A 12,118-nucleotide genomic window follows, 5' to 3' on the forward strand; every position below is an offset into this window, starting at 1 on the left:
AAGTCTGGGGAAGGTTTCTAAGTCTCCCTATGGGTGCTGCTTAATAAATGTGTCACTTCATATGAGGTTGACAAAGGTTTCTAAGTGTGTTTCACGTGAGGCTAGGAAAAGATTCTAGCTGCCTCAAAATAGGGAAGACTGGGAAGGACTTCTAGGTATCCCATTCCAGGCAAAACTATAGAAGAAATCTAGGCATCTCCCTCCTGATAAAGCAGGGATTTTTACTAAGTAATTTCAAGCAAGGTTGGAGAAGGGTTCTAGATCCTTGATCTAGACAAACATAAAGAAGGGTTTTAAGTGACTTATTCCAAGCAAGGCTGGGGAGGGGTATTAGCTGACTCATTCTAAGTGAGTCTGGAAAAAGAGTCTAGGCATATTGCTCTAGGGGAAGCTAGGAGAAATTTAGGTATCTTATTTTTTTCAAAGTCTGAGCCTTCAGTCAAGGCAGAGAAAGGGTTTAGGGTATGTTATTCTAGACAAAACTAAATAAATAATTCTAGAAAGCTAGCAAATTCTGAAGCTAGAAAATGATTCTAAGTATCTCACTCTAGTTGAGGCTAGAGGAGCTTTCTAAGTAACATTCTTAAGGTGATTCTGAGGTTAGAGGTTTCAGGTATATCACTCAGCTCCTCAGATTGAAGAAAGGTTCTAGGTATGTCATTCTAAATGCCTTCCTCCAGATAAAATTCAAGAAGAGTTTGGGGTGCCTTTTACCAAGGAATGCTGGTTCTAGGTACCTTGTTCCAGGCAAGGCTGAGAAAGCCAAAATGCCTTCTATGTTAGGTATGGGGAAGTTCTAGGTATTTCACTATATGTGAAACTTGAGAGTGGGTTCTAGGTTCCTTGTTCTGGGGAAGGCCAGAGAAGATGCATAGCTGGATATCTTGGTCCAGACAAAACTGAAGAATTCTAGGTTTCTCACTTCATGTGAGGAGTTGGAAGGGTTCTAGGAATTTCATTCCATGTGAGAGCAAAAGAAGTTATAGATGTCTCTCTTCAGGTGAGACTGGGAATGGTGCCCAGGTCTCTCACTCCAGATGAGGCTAGAGAAGGGTTCTGGGTATCTTCCTACCTGTGAGGGTCTCAGCATCTCCTTCCAATCAGTTCCCCCTGAAGGCTCCAATTCTAAGGTGGAAGACTGTAGGAGTCTTTTTTCACCGACTCAGAGACATCTCCCTTTTATCCCCACTTTGGGCCACTATTTCTCCAGTCCTTCAGAGGAAGGCTCTGTCTATTCTGCCTTTCCCAGGTCCTTGCAGTCCAGCTCAGAGGCCTTCCTCCAGAGGGAGACAAAACTCTTGGCTAGCATCCCCCGTGTTGTCTGCCAGATTTCGGTTTGGTTCCTTGGGCAAGGGCCGGTCTCATTTCTGACCCTCCACCCAGGGGCCATTCCACTGCATCTGGCCTTTTCATTTCAGAGCTGAGTTTATTTGTTTGTTTCCACACATATTTTATTTCATTTTGGGTTTGTTTTATTTCTGTTTGTTTTGTTATCATCTTCTTTTTTTTTTTTATCTTTCCCATCTTTTGTTTCCCCCTTCCCTTCCCTCCCTGCCCTTCCCCCCCACAATTCTCCCCCTTCAATAGAACCGTCTGCCCCCCCTCAAGACGTAAAATGCGTCAGCACCAGATCCACGGCCATTCTGGTAAGTTGGCGCCCGCCGCCCGCCGAGAGCCAAAATGGTGACCTAGCGGGCTACAGTGTGCGCTACCGAGCCCTGGACTCTGAGGACCCGCACCCCCGGGAGGTGAAGCAGATCCCCCCCAGCACCACGCAGATCCTCCTGGAGTCCCTGGAGAAGTGGACTGAGTACCGCATCACCGCGGTGGCCCACACGGCCGTGGGACCAGGGCCCGAGAGCTCGCCCATCATCATCCGCACCGATGAAGATGGTAAATATCCCCCAGGGCCCTGGGGGCCGGGGGGGGAGGGGGGCCCCAGCTCCTGCTCCCCCTCACAAGGCCCGGGTCCAGTGACCAGGGCTGGGGGCAGGGGCTTCCTCCCAGCAGGTACCCACACATTGCCACAGGGGAAAGCAGGAATGTAAGTAACTGGGGAGTGGAAAGGCCCTGTGTGGCCAAGGCCCAACCAGTTTCTGAAGTCCTAGACTGGCAGAGTGACCCAAAGCTAGTTGCCTTCCACCTCTGTTCCTTAGTCTCCACTATCCTCGCACCTTTATTTTTTTTTAAAAATTTAAAAATATGGTCCAAATTAGCACAACACTAGCTATTTGAGTAACAAGCCTGGTCCCTTCTCTCTTTTTTTTAAGGCAGTCGGGGTTAAGTGACTTTCCTGGGGTCACACAGCTAGTAAGTGTCAAATGTTTGGTTCGAGACCAGATTTGTTTTATGCACTGCGCCACCTCACTGCCCCCAGGTCCCTTCTCTAGGCCCCGTTTTTCACCTCCATGGAATGAGGGGGTTGGACTAGTCCTTTTTATATAATTGTATAATATTTTGTGTTATACCTCAAAGAATCACATACTATTCTGGGATTCTGGGAAGAGCCCCACATCAAGAGTAAGCAGTCTCTACGTGACTAAGCAGCTCCTTTTCTGTCCTCATTCTGGGCCTCAGTTTCCCAGTCTGTCACATAATCATACCTGCCCTGCCTTCCCCCTAGGGTGATGGTACCAAGGAGGTCAGGCATAGGGGAAGTGGGGTTGGTTTGTTCTCCCCTGCGAAGGAGCCTGTTCTGTCCAAAGAGGCTTGAGCATTCTCGATCCTCCAGAAGATCCCTGGCGTTAGCCTCGTCCCGTGCCAACACCCTGAGAGGCTACACAAGGACAGCTGAGAGGGATCCCCTATCCCTTCCAGGTCCCATTCACAGCCTCAGGGAGGCAGTGAGGGAGCCACGGAGTCAACAGGAGCAGGGGGAGACCCTCAAGGCCTGTTAAGTCAGCTTGTGGGTGTGATAGACACCAGTCAGAATCTAGGCTTCCCAGAGAAGTGCATTCAGCCCAGCCTGGGCATGAGTGTCCCAGAGATACCCTAACTGTGTGACGGACTGGGTGCACCTTCTGAGAGATGCCCCCTGGGGCAGAGCCTGTCTCATACGGTGGTCTGGATTCTGTCCTCTCCTTCCCCAGTCAGGAGCTTCCTTGACGGATGCCAGCTGGGCTTCCCAGCCCAGGTCCAGGCATGGTTTGGGGTCAGAGGACCCACGTCCACCGCTTAGTTATGCTGCTGACTTAGCCCCGTGTCTTTGGCTACAGAGCCTCCGTCCCTTCCCATGCAAAATGAGGGAGTGACAGTGTCTGATCTCCAGGGTGCCTGCCGGCTCTGACTCCCGCTTTCCAGTGGGGTGGTGCTGCCACCTTCCCTGCAGGGTTAGCTATCTAGGTTCAGGGTCCAGAGCCCCCGGACCCAGACCCAGCCTTCCCACCTTCAGAGCCATGTGAACTCCACGGTGTTCATGGCTCCAAGCTGGCAGATGGTGGCCAGGGGTCTGGCTGGTGTTAACCCTGGACCCCACCCCCCTCCCCTCCCTTCCCTCCTTCCCCCTGTCTCCCTGTCCCTCTAGTGCCCAGTGCGCCCCCTCGGAAGGTGGAGGTAGAGGTGCTGAACTCCACAGCCATCAGGGTGCTGTGGCGCTCACCTGTCCCCAGCCGGCAGCACGGACAGATCCGAGGCTACCAGGTCCACTATGTCCGCATGGAGAATGGTGAGGCCAAGGGGCTGCCCCAGATCAAAGACGTCATGCTGGCTGATGCCCAGGTTGGTGAGCGTGGAGTGGGAGGGGCTGGAGGGAGGGTCGGGCAGGACAAGCTAGAACAGGACCAGGGCTCAGAGCCACCTCACACACACCGGGGAGATGCCCCCAGACCCACACTGCCTCCTTCCTCTTCTCTCTATTCCACTGGCTCTGGCGCTTCACCTCCTCTAGCTAGAATAGACACGTCTTTCTTATGACTCCCCCCTCCCTCCTCCCACCCATCCATGCTCTTCTTTCTCTCTCTGTCCTTTGCCCTGTCTCTTCCTGGGGTTCTCTGTCTGTCTCCCTCCCTTTCCTCTGCTCCTCTCCCCTCTGCCTGCCCTGCTTCCTTGTGGTCTCACCTTCGCTCCTCTTTCCTTCTCTGCCCAGTGGGAAACAGATGATACAGCTGAATACGTGAGTACCACTTCCTCCTGATGCCCAATCCCCACTTCCTGTGCCGTGCCGTGCCGTGCTGTGCCGTGCCGTGCCATGCTTCGTCCCCTCAGAGCCCCTGGCCTCTGCACGCCTCCTTGCACGCCTCCTCCTCCTCCTTCTGTTCTGCCTCCCTCCCTCCCTCCCCACCCGCAGCACCATGGGAGGGCTTCCTCCCAGCCTGCACTCCCAGTGCTTAGAGGACAGTGTGTCATCTCCCTTTCAAGAGTCAAGAGAGGCAGGTGCTCAGTTGGGGTCAGGAAGCCTGGTCTCTTCCCATGCCTGTGGCTTGGTCATGACCCTTCTCCTCTCTGGGCTTCAGTGTCCCCACCTCTGTTGGGGGAGAGGGAAGAATAGTGGCTTGGGAATGGGAACACCTAGGTTTGAGCTCTAGCTCAGCCTTCTCCCAGCTATGGGAAAGGTGCTTGGACTAGATGGGTTCTAAGGGCCCTCTCAGCCTTGACATTTTATGTTCTAAGAGCCCTCCCAGCACTGCCGTTCTGTGTTCCAAGGTCTCTCCCAATTCTGACACTCTGTGTTCTAAGGACCTCCCAGCTCTGACACTCTGTGTTCTAAGGGCCCTCCCAGCACTACCATTCCGTGTTCTAAGGCCCCTCTCAGCTCTGACATTCTCTGTTCTGAGGGTTCTCCCCACTCCCATAGTCTGCATTCAGTGCTCTAAGGTCCCTCTCAGCTCTAACGTTCTATGTTCTAAAGTCCCTCCCAATCCTAACACTTTGTGTTTCAAGGCACCTCCCAGCACTGACATCCTGTGTTCTAATGTTCCTTCTAGCTCTGACATTCTCTGTCCTAAGGTCTCTCCTAGCTTTAATATTCTCCATTCTAAGGGCCCTCCCAGCCCTGACAATCTGTGTTCTGTGTTCTAAAGTCCTTGCCAGCCCCTGACATTCCGTCTTCTAAGATCTCTTCCAGCCATAACATTCCACATTCTAAGACCCCTCCTAGCTCTGATATTCTCTGTTATAGGGACCCTCTCACCTCTGACAGTCTTTGTTCTGTGTTCTAAGATCCCTCCCAAAATTAATATCCTGTGTTCTAAGGACCCTCCCAGCACTGACATCCTATGTTCTAAGGACCCTCCCAGCACTGACATCCTGTGTTCTAAGGTCCCTCCCAGTTCTGACATCCTGTGTTCCAAGGTCCCTTCTCATTCTGACATGGGAAGATTCAGGGTGTCACAGTCCTAATGCTGTGCTGGGAAGACAGCAGGAGGATGACAATGACATCTTTGCTTCCCTCATGCTCCCTAGTTTGCAGGGAGCTGTGCACCACAGCTCTGGAGGAGGGCGGGCTGCCCATTTTAGAGGAGGGGACACTGGGGAACCGGGAAAGGACATTATTGTAGAAATTGAGGCTTTGCCAAGTGCTTTTGTCACAGCAGCTAGAAACTGAGACTAGCTGGCTAGTACTAGGTAGCTGGTACGTGGATTGCTGCCCCCATTTTATGAGTGGAAAGACAGAGGCTTGTGGTTAGGCAGAGTCATGCAACCCATCCCAGCCAGTAGCTGAAGGCAGGTTTCTTAATACTCTGTTCCAGGTGGAATTTCCCCAAGGATTTCCCCAAGGAGACAAGACCCCCATACCAGGACTGCTGAAAAAGCAATCGCAGGCAGTGTGTGTTAACATCTCTGTGGCACTCACTGTAAGGGAAAGCCAGTGGAATGCACAGGGTCTGGGTTCAAATCCAGATCCTGCCATTTATTATCTGTGTGACCTTGGGCATGTCACTTTTTTTTTTCCTCAGTGGATAGAGCACTGGACATAGAGCCAGAAAGACACGAGTTCAAAAGCTGCCTCAGACACTTAGCTGGTGACTGTTGGCAAATCACTTAACCTCTCTCAGCCCCAGTTTCCTCTTCTGTAAAATGGAGATGATAATAGTAGCCCCTCCCCAGGGTTGTTGTGAGGATCAAATGAAATCATATTTGTCAAACTCTTTACAAGTCCTAAAGTACTTTATATATGCTAGCAGCTATGATTATTATCATTAACCAGGAGATTTCAGTTAGATAACTCTGGGCTCCATTCTCATGGCTATAAGCCAGGACGATGTGATGTGACCACATCAGTCAGAGAGGCCACTCAAGGCACTGCCCCGGGGCCGTGGGTTTCCAAAATCCTCCAGTACCAGAAATTTAGGATCACAGAATTTGAAACTGGGAGGATGCTTTGAGATCATTTGGTACAATGCCTCCCTTCCCCCATCCCCATTGCTTTACAGGTGGAGAGACTGAGACCTTCCCCGCCCTACCCTCTACCATCTTGTTACAGTTGGAGAAGCCGAGCACTAGAGCAGTGAGGTCACTTGGGTAGCAAGTGGCCAAGCTGGGCTCTAAGCCCAAGGTTTTTGATTCCCAGCCCAATGCCCTTACTACAACATCACGATGTCTCGTGTCATCCACTCAGGTCAGAAGGCAGGAAGGGCCCTGGAGTAGGAGGCAGGAAACCTGAGTTCTAATCCTGGCTGAGCCCACTGACCTCAAACAGGCCTCTTGCCTTGTCTGGGCCTCAGTCTCTCTTCATCTGTAAAATAAAACATGTGGACCAGATGCTCTCCAAAGCCCCTTGAATGTCTCAGATCTATGGCCCTGTGGCTTCATGCTGCTTCCAGCCCCTGCCTCATTCCCAGGGCAGCAGAGATGCTGTGTGGGAAAGTGCTTCAGCAATTAGAAAATTTTCTACACACGGGAGTTCTGGGGGAAAGAAGGCCCTGCACTCACTGGACTGCAGCATCTGCCAACAGAAGGCTCTAATCCAAGGGCCATTCTAGCTCTGACGCTGTCCATTTCTTTGTGAACTTAGTGTTGGCTTGACCCCATTTCCCCCAGAGGCAAAACCAGACATTGGGATGTAGGCCCTCAGTAAGCACCCTTAGATCCTCGCTGCCTAATTTGAACCCCAGGCTCTTTTTGCCAGGATGCTTTTCCTCCCAGTTAATATTTTTAAAGGTTCCAAAGGATAGGGGCTGCTCTGGTGGGATATGTGAGGTGTTACGTGATCAGGAGGCTGGAGGAGGAGAAGGAGGCCCGGCCCTTTTGGGCTCTGGGGGGAGTCCCTGCTCTGTGTGCTCTTCCCTGCCTCTAATCTCATGCAATTCCTGTCTTCCTTGTTTGATATAAGCCAGGCATTCTCAAACTGAGAGAGCTGAGGCCAGCTCCAGAAATACTCAGACGTCCCTAAATGAGTGTGTACGTGGCATGGTGTGTGTATGTGTGTGTGTGTGTGTGTGCGTGTGTGTGTGTGTGTGTATCCAAGAGGGTGTATGAATGTGTGCACATTCAAGCTGCTGGAGTCCAGGGGTCCAGGGCTGGGTGGGAAATGCCCACCAAAGTCTCTCCTCCAAAGACCAGACTTTGTCCATACAGAGAAAACTCAGGAGGTAGTCTGGAGTAGGAGCAAGAACCCTGAGCTGGGAGTCAGGAACCCTGAAGTTCTAATCCCAGCTGCACCATTAACCCACTGGGAGACCTCAGGTGAATCATCTCTCCCTTCAGGGCCTGAGTTTCCCCAGTAGTTAAATAGAAGGGTTGGCCTAGTGGTCTCTTTGGGTCCTTCTGACCTTAGTGGTCTGAGCTCATGTAAAATCTGAGTATTTCCCTGGAAGCTGGGAAGGCCGAGAGGCTGGAAGAGGGCCAGCCAGAGTCCCTGAAGACAGGAGCAGGGGGGTTAGGGGGCTGAGGTGGTGCCCTAGGCTTGGACAGCACCTCTGAGGCAATTCAAGGGTGTGTGTTCACCAGCCCAGGGCCTTTTCCATTCTGCTCCCCATAAACATGAGGCTGTGTACAGATGAGAAGGTACCTTTGGCTTCTGCTTCCAGATTGTGTCTCTGCATATGAGCGAAGGAACATGCGCATTCTCAAGGGTGCACGTGGAGGCTGTCAGGAGATAGACATGCTTTAGAGAAAGGATCCATGTGTGTGACATTGTCAGGGATTCATTCATTCTGTCAACATCTGTTGAGCACTTGCTTTATCAAGCTCTGGGCTGAGACACGCTGTGGGGGACAGAGCCTGATCCCTGCCCTTGGGGAGGTTGAGAGCACTATAGGGCAGTGGGAAGAACGGTGGACTTAGGGTCAGGGCCCCTGGCTGAGTTGCCTCGGTTCAAATCCCAGGCCACCCCTGGCCCTCAGTTTCCTAATCTGCAAAATGAAGGAGGTAGGTAGGCGAGAGAGTTTTAAAGAGCCCTTCCCACTCAGACAATCCGTGAGATGTTTTGGGTCTGGTTGGAACTATATACATAGCTGCAAAACCATGCAGACTGAGAAGAGAATGCTGGAGAGAGAAGAAAAGAATAAAAATGAGAGTATGAGGGGAAGAGAGATAGAGGGGGAAGGGGAGAAGAAGAGGGAATGTGAGAATGAAAGATTAAATGAGAGAGAATGAGGATGGATGAGAGAAAGGGTGAGAAAGAATGAGAAGGGGGAGAGAGAGAACAATATACCAAGGCTTCAGGTCTGGGCTGGTTTAGGCTTGAGAAGTATTGGCTGAATTGAATTGACCTCAGATCATAGGGTCTCAGGGCCAGAAGGAAGGCTCCTTAGAAATCAGCTCAGCCAGCTCCCTCATTTTGCAATGATTTAATGAAGGCTCCAAGAGAACATGACTTCCTACAATGCCTTGTTTTACATTCCTCTGATACACTTATTATTTGTACATTCTAGTTAGTTATTCTAATTATATACGTGTGTATATATATATATATATATTCACATACTCAAACACATATATGTATATATGTGTTTACTGTTGTCGGATCACCCATTTGGGATTTTCTTGGCAGAAATACTATGGTGGTTCACCATTTCCTTCTCCAGCTCATTTTACAGATGAGGAAACTGAGGCAAACAGGGCTAAGTGACTTGCCCAGGGTCACTCAACCAGTAAGTGTCTGAGGCCAGATTTGAACTCAGAGATGCATCATTCTGACTCTAGACCCTGTACTGTATCCACTGTGCCACCTAAGCTGCCTTCCAAAACAAATTACTCACATATGTGAATAATACTATATATGTGTTTGTAGATAGATAGATAGATGGACAAATGGACAGATAGACAGAAGGATGAATTAAAAATGTGATGTGGAAGCAAAATAAATAAATGGATAGATGGATGAGATAGATAGATAGATAGATAGATAGATAGATAGATAATGTTCTTTAACTAGAATATATGCCAGTGACTTATTCCTCTTCCAAATTGTGATCCAAGAGCAGAGGCTGTCCCTGGAATTGGCCTCCCCTTCAGTGCCAAGCAGAGAAGGTACTTAATACGCATCAGGAGAGAGGTGGGAATCAGGACCTCCTTATAGGTGACCGTCGGCAAGGCATAGCACCTCTCTAAAACGTACAAAATGGCAGCAGTCATGTCTGGAGTTCCTATTTCACAGGGTTGTAGGAAGATTCAAATGAGGTAATAGATGTAAACCACTTTGTGATTGTCATTGTTATGGGCTAGGATTATGGGACTCCCAGATGAGGAAACTGCCCCCTGTGTGGGTTGGCACCTTCTGTGCAACATATAGCCTTAGCAAGTTTCCCCAAGCACTGAGAGGTTAATGACTCTCCCAGGATCATTGAGCTATTGAAGGCGAAGGTGGCGGGGGGAAGGGGGGCGTCCAGTTGTGTTGATGGAGAGTGAGAAGCATTTGTAGTGGGTGTATGTAAGACAGAGAGGTTCCTGGATGGGTAAGGGAGGTTCAGAAGGTGTGTGTTTGTAAGAAAGGAAGAGATTTGGAAAATCTGCGTGAAAGAAAAATTTAGAGAGTGTGTATATATGGATCTAGCATCCCAGAGTTGGTAGGGACTCAGAGGCCAGCCTTAAACCACAATAATTGCCCTCTACTTCATAATTGATGAATTGGGGGGGGGTCATCTAGCCTTTGCGTGAAGATCTCCAGCAAGAGTAGACCTGTTCTGCTTTGGGATAGCCCTGTCAGGAAGTTTCTCCTACTCTCCATCCCACGTTGGCCCCATTGCTCCGTGTTCTGTCCTCTGGAGCCGAGCAGAACAAAGCTAATCTGTCTTCCGCATGATGGCCCTTGAGATTTCTGTAAACCGCCACCATAGCCTCACCAGCTTCTCCAAGTTAAAACAGCACTGTTTCCTCCAACTTAGATGTTCTGGTTGTCCTCCAAATGCTCTCCAGCTATCAAAGCATGGCCCCCAGAACCGAGCACAGCCTTCCAGTAGAAAAGCAGGCTCCTTGCAGCCAGGCCTGCTTCCTTGTTGTCTTGCTGTCTGCAGTGCCTAGCCTTGGCTCTTACACGTCACAGGTGCTCGATCATTGTTGGTTGAGTTGAGTTCACAGGGTGTATTGAGGGCAGAATCCAATGAGACCATTCTCTTTCTAGGTCACGACACCATACTTCTTTTTATACCTCCTTCGGCTGCCGTATCACACTGTTGACTCATATGGAGCTGGCTTTCCACTAAACCTCTCCTCCCTCCCCCCAGTCTTTTCAGAAGAACTGCTCTCTAACCATATCCCTCTCACCTTGCGCATGTAAGATAGATTTTTTTTTCTTGAACCCAAGTCAAAAACTTTAAATTACATATTATTAGATTGGCCCCAGATTTCTAGTCTATCAAGTTCTTTTGCGACCCTGATGCTCTCATCCAGTCCTTTTGCTTATTCTCCCAGCTTTGTGGCATCTACAATTTAATAAGCACACGATCCATATATTTATCCGAGTCATTGATCAAAATATAAATAACACAAGGCCAAGAACAGATACCTGAGGCAGTATGCTAGGCACTCCTCTTCCAGCTGATACTGAACCGTTAATGACTAATCTTTGGGTCTAGTCATTCAGCCAGTTCCAAATCTACCTAGTCATGTTATAAGTTCCAGCCCATCTCACTCCACACAAACATAGCATCAAAGATGTCCGAATGCTTTGCTAAAATCTAGGTAAACTCTATATGTGGCATTCCCTTGACCTACCAGTCTAGTGACCTCACCCAAAAAAAAAAAAGTTAGCTGGCCTGGACTATTTTTAATGAAGCCATGCTGTTTCTAAGAATTAGAGCTGTCCCCAGGGGAAATGGGCTGCCCCAGACAGTAGTGGATTCTGTCCCACTGGAAGTCTATGAGCAAAGGCTAGATGAGAACTCATTAGGTTTGTTGTAGAGGGAGGGAGATTCTTGTTCAGACACGGTTGTGACTGGGTGGCCTCCTGAGAATCCTTCTGACCATTTCAATGCTGTGATCACTGCTTCCCTTTCTAAATATCCACTGGCCACCCCTTTAACAGCATGTTCTAGAATCTTGCCAGGAGTCAAAGCCAAACTCACTGGCATAGAGTCTGCTGGTCCCACTCTCTTTCCTTCTTTGAAAATCAGGGCAACGTTTACCCTCCTTTTGTCCCGTAATGTCTCATTTGTTCTCCACGGTCTTCTTAAAGATCCCTTAGAGTGACCACCTCAGCCACTGGCCAATGCCAGTCCTTTCAGGGCTCAGGAGTGCAGTTCCTCTGCTGCTGGTGGCCCTGCTCATTGCAAGTCACAAACTCCCCATAAGTCATTTTTATTCTGTCCCCTATAAACCAAAAACTGTTCTTCTTGTCAGAGATAAACAGAAGCAAATGATGAGATCATTTGCTCTGCCTTGTCATATATTTGTTAATTTGGTCCAGCAATTCCATGACTTCTTTGCCCCTCCTCTCTTCCCTAACATAGCTTTGTCTTCCTTAATGTTCTTTACCAGCCTCGACTCATCCAGAGATTTCTCTCTCTTCTCCCAGGAACAGGGTTTTGTTGTTGATCCTGGTTTCTATCTTCTGTCTTTTTATTTTTATTTTTAATTTCACCAAGATTTCATCATAAATGTATCTTTAAATTTCATCATAGTATTTTTTAAATTTAATTTAATTTTCAAGTCTGTATTTTCCCTCACCCAACTTTCTCTTCTTCCCCCATATTGAGAAAGCAAGAAAAACAAAACCCCCGTTATGAACACGTGGAGTCAA

At 49.2% G+C, this 12,118-nt stretch overlaps 1 protein-coding gene across 12 annotated transcripts in view; it reads left to right on the top strand.

The window, feature by feature from the left end:
- PTPRS (protein tyrosine phosphatase receptor type S) overlaps positions 1-12,118 on the top strand; it is a 225,364-nt gene that overhangs the window by 172,576 nt on the left and 40,670 nt on the right. For 5 of the 12 annotated variants that reach the window (XM_078153987.1, XM_078153985.1, XM_078153982.1 and 2 more), the window contains 3 exons: positions 1,588-1,893; positions 3,524-3,717; positions 4,085-4,111. The exons of 4 other annotated variants lie outside the window; for them this stretch is intronic. In XM_078153987.1, the coding sequence (XP_078010113.1) occupies positions 1,588-1,893; positions 3,524-3,717; positions 4,085-4,111 (527 nt within the window). The remainder of the gene's footprint in view (positions 1-1,587; positions 1,894-3,523; positions 3,718-4,084; positions 4,112-12,118) is intronic. 3 more of the 12 variants (XM_078153983.1, XM_078153984.1, XM_078153986.1) reach the window with 1 other exon arrangement.

The sequence above is a fragment of the Phascolarctos cinereus genome, unplaced genomic scaffold (assembly GCF_003287225.1).
Source record: "Phascolarctos cinereus isolate Bilbo 61053 unplaced genomic scaffold, phaCin_HiC Scaffold_4;HRSCAF=312, whole genome shotgun sequence".
NCBI lineage: Eukaryota > Metazoa > Chordata > Mammalia > Diprotodontia > Phascolarctidae > Phascolarctos > Phascolarctos cinereus.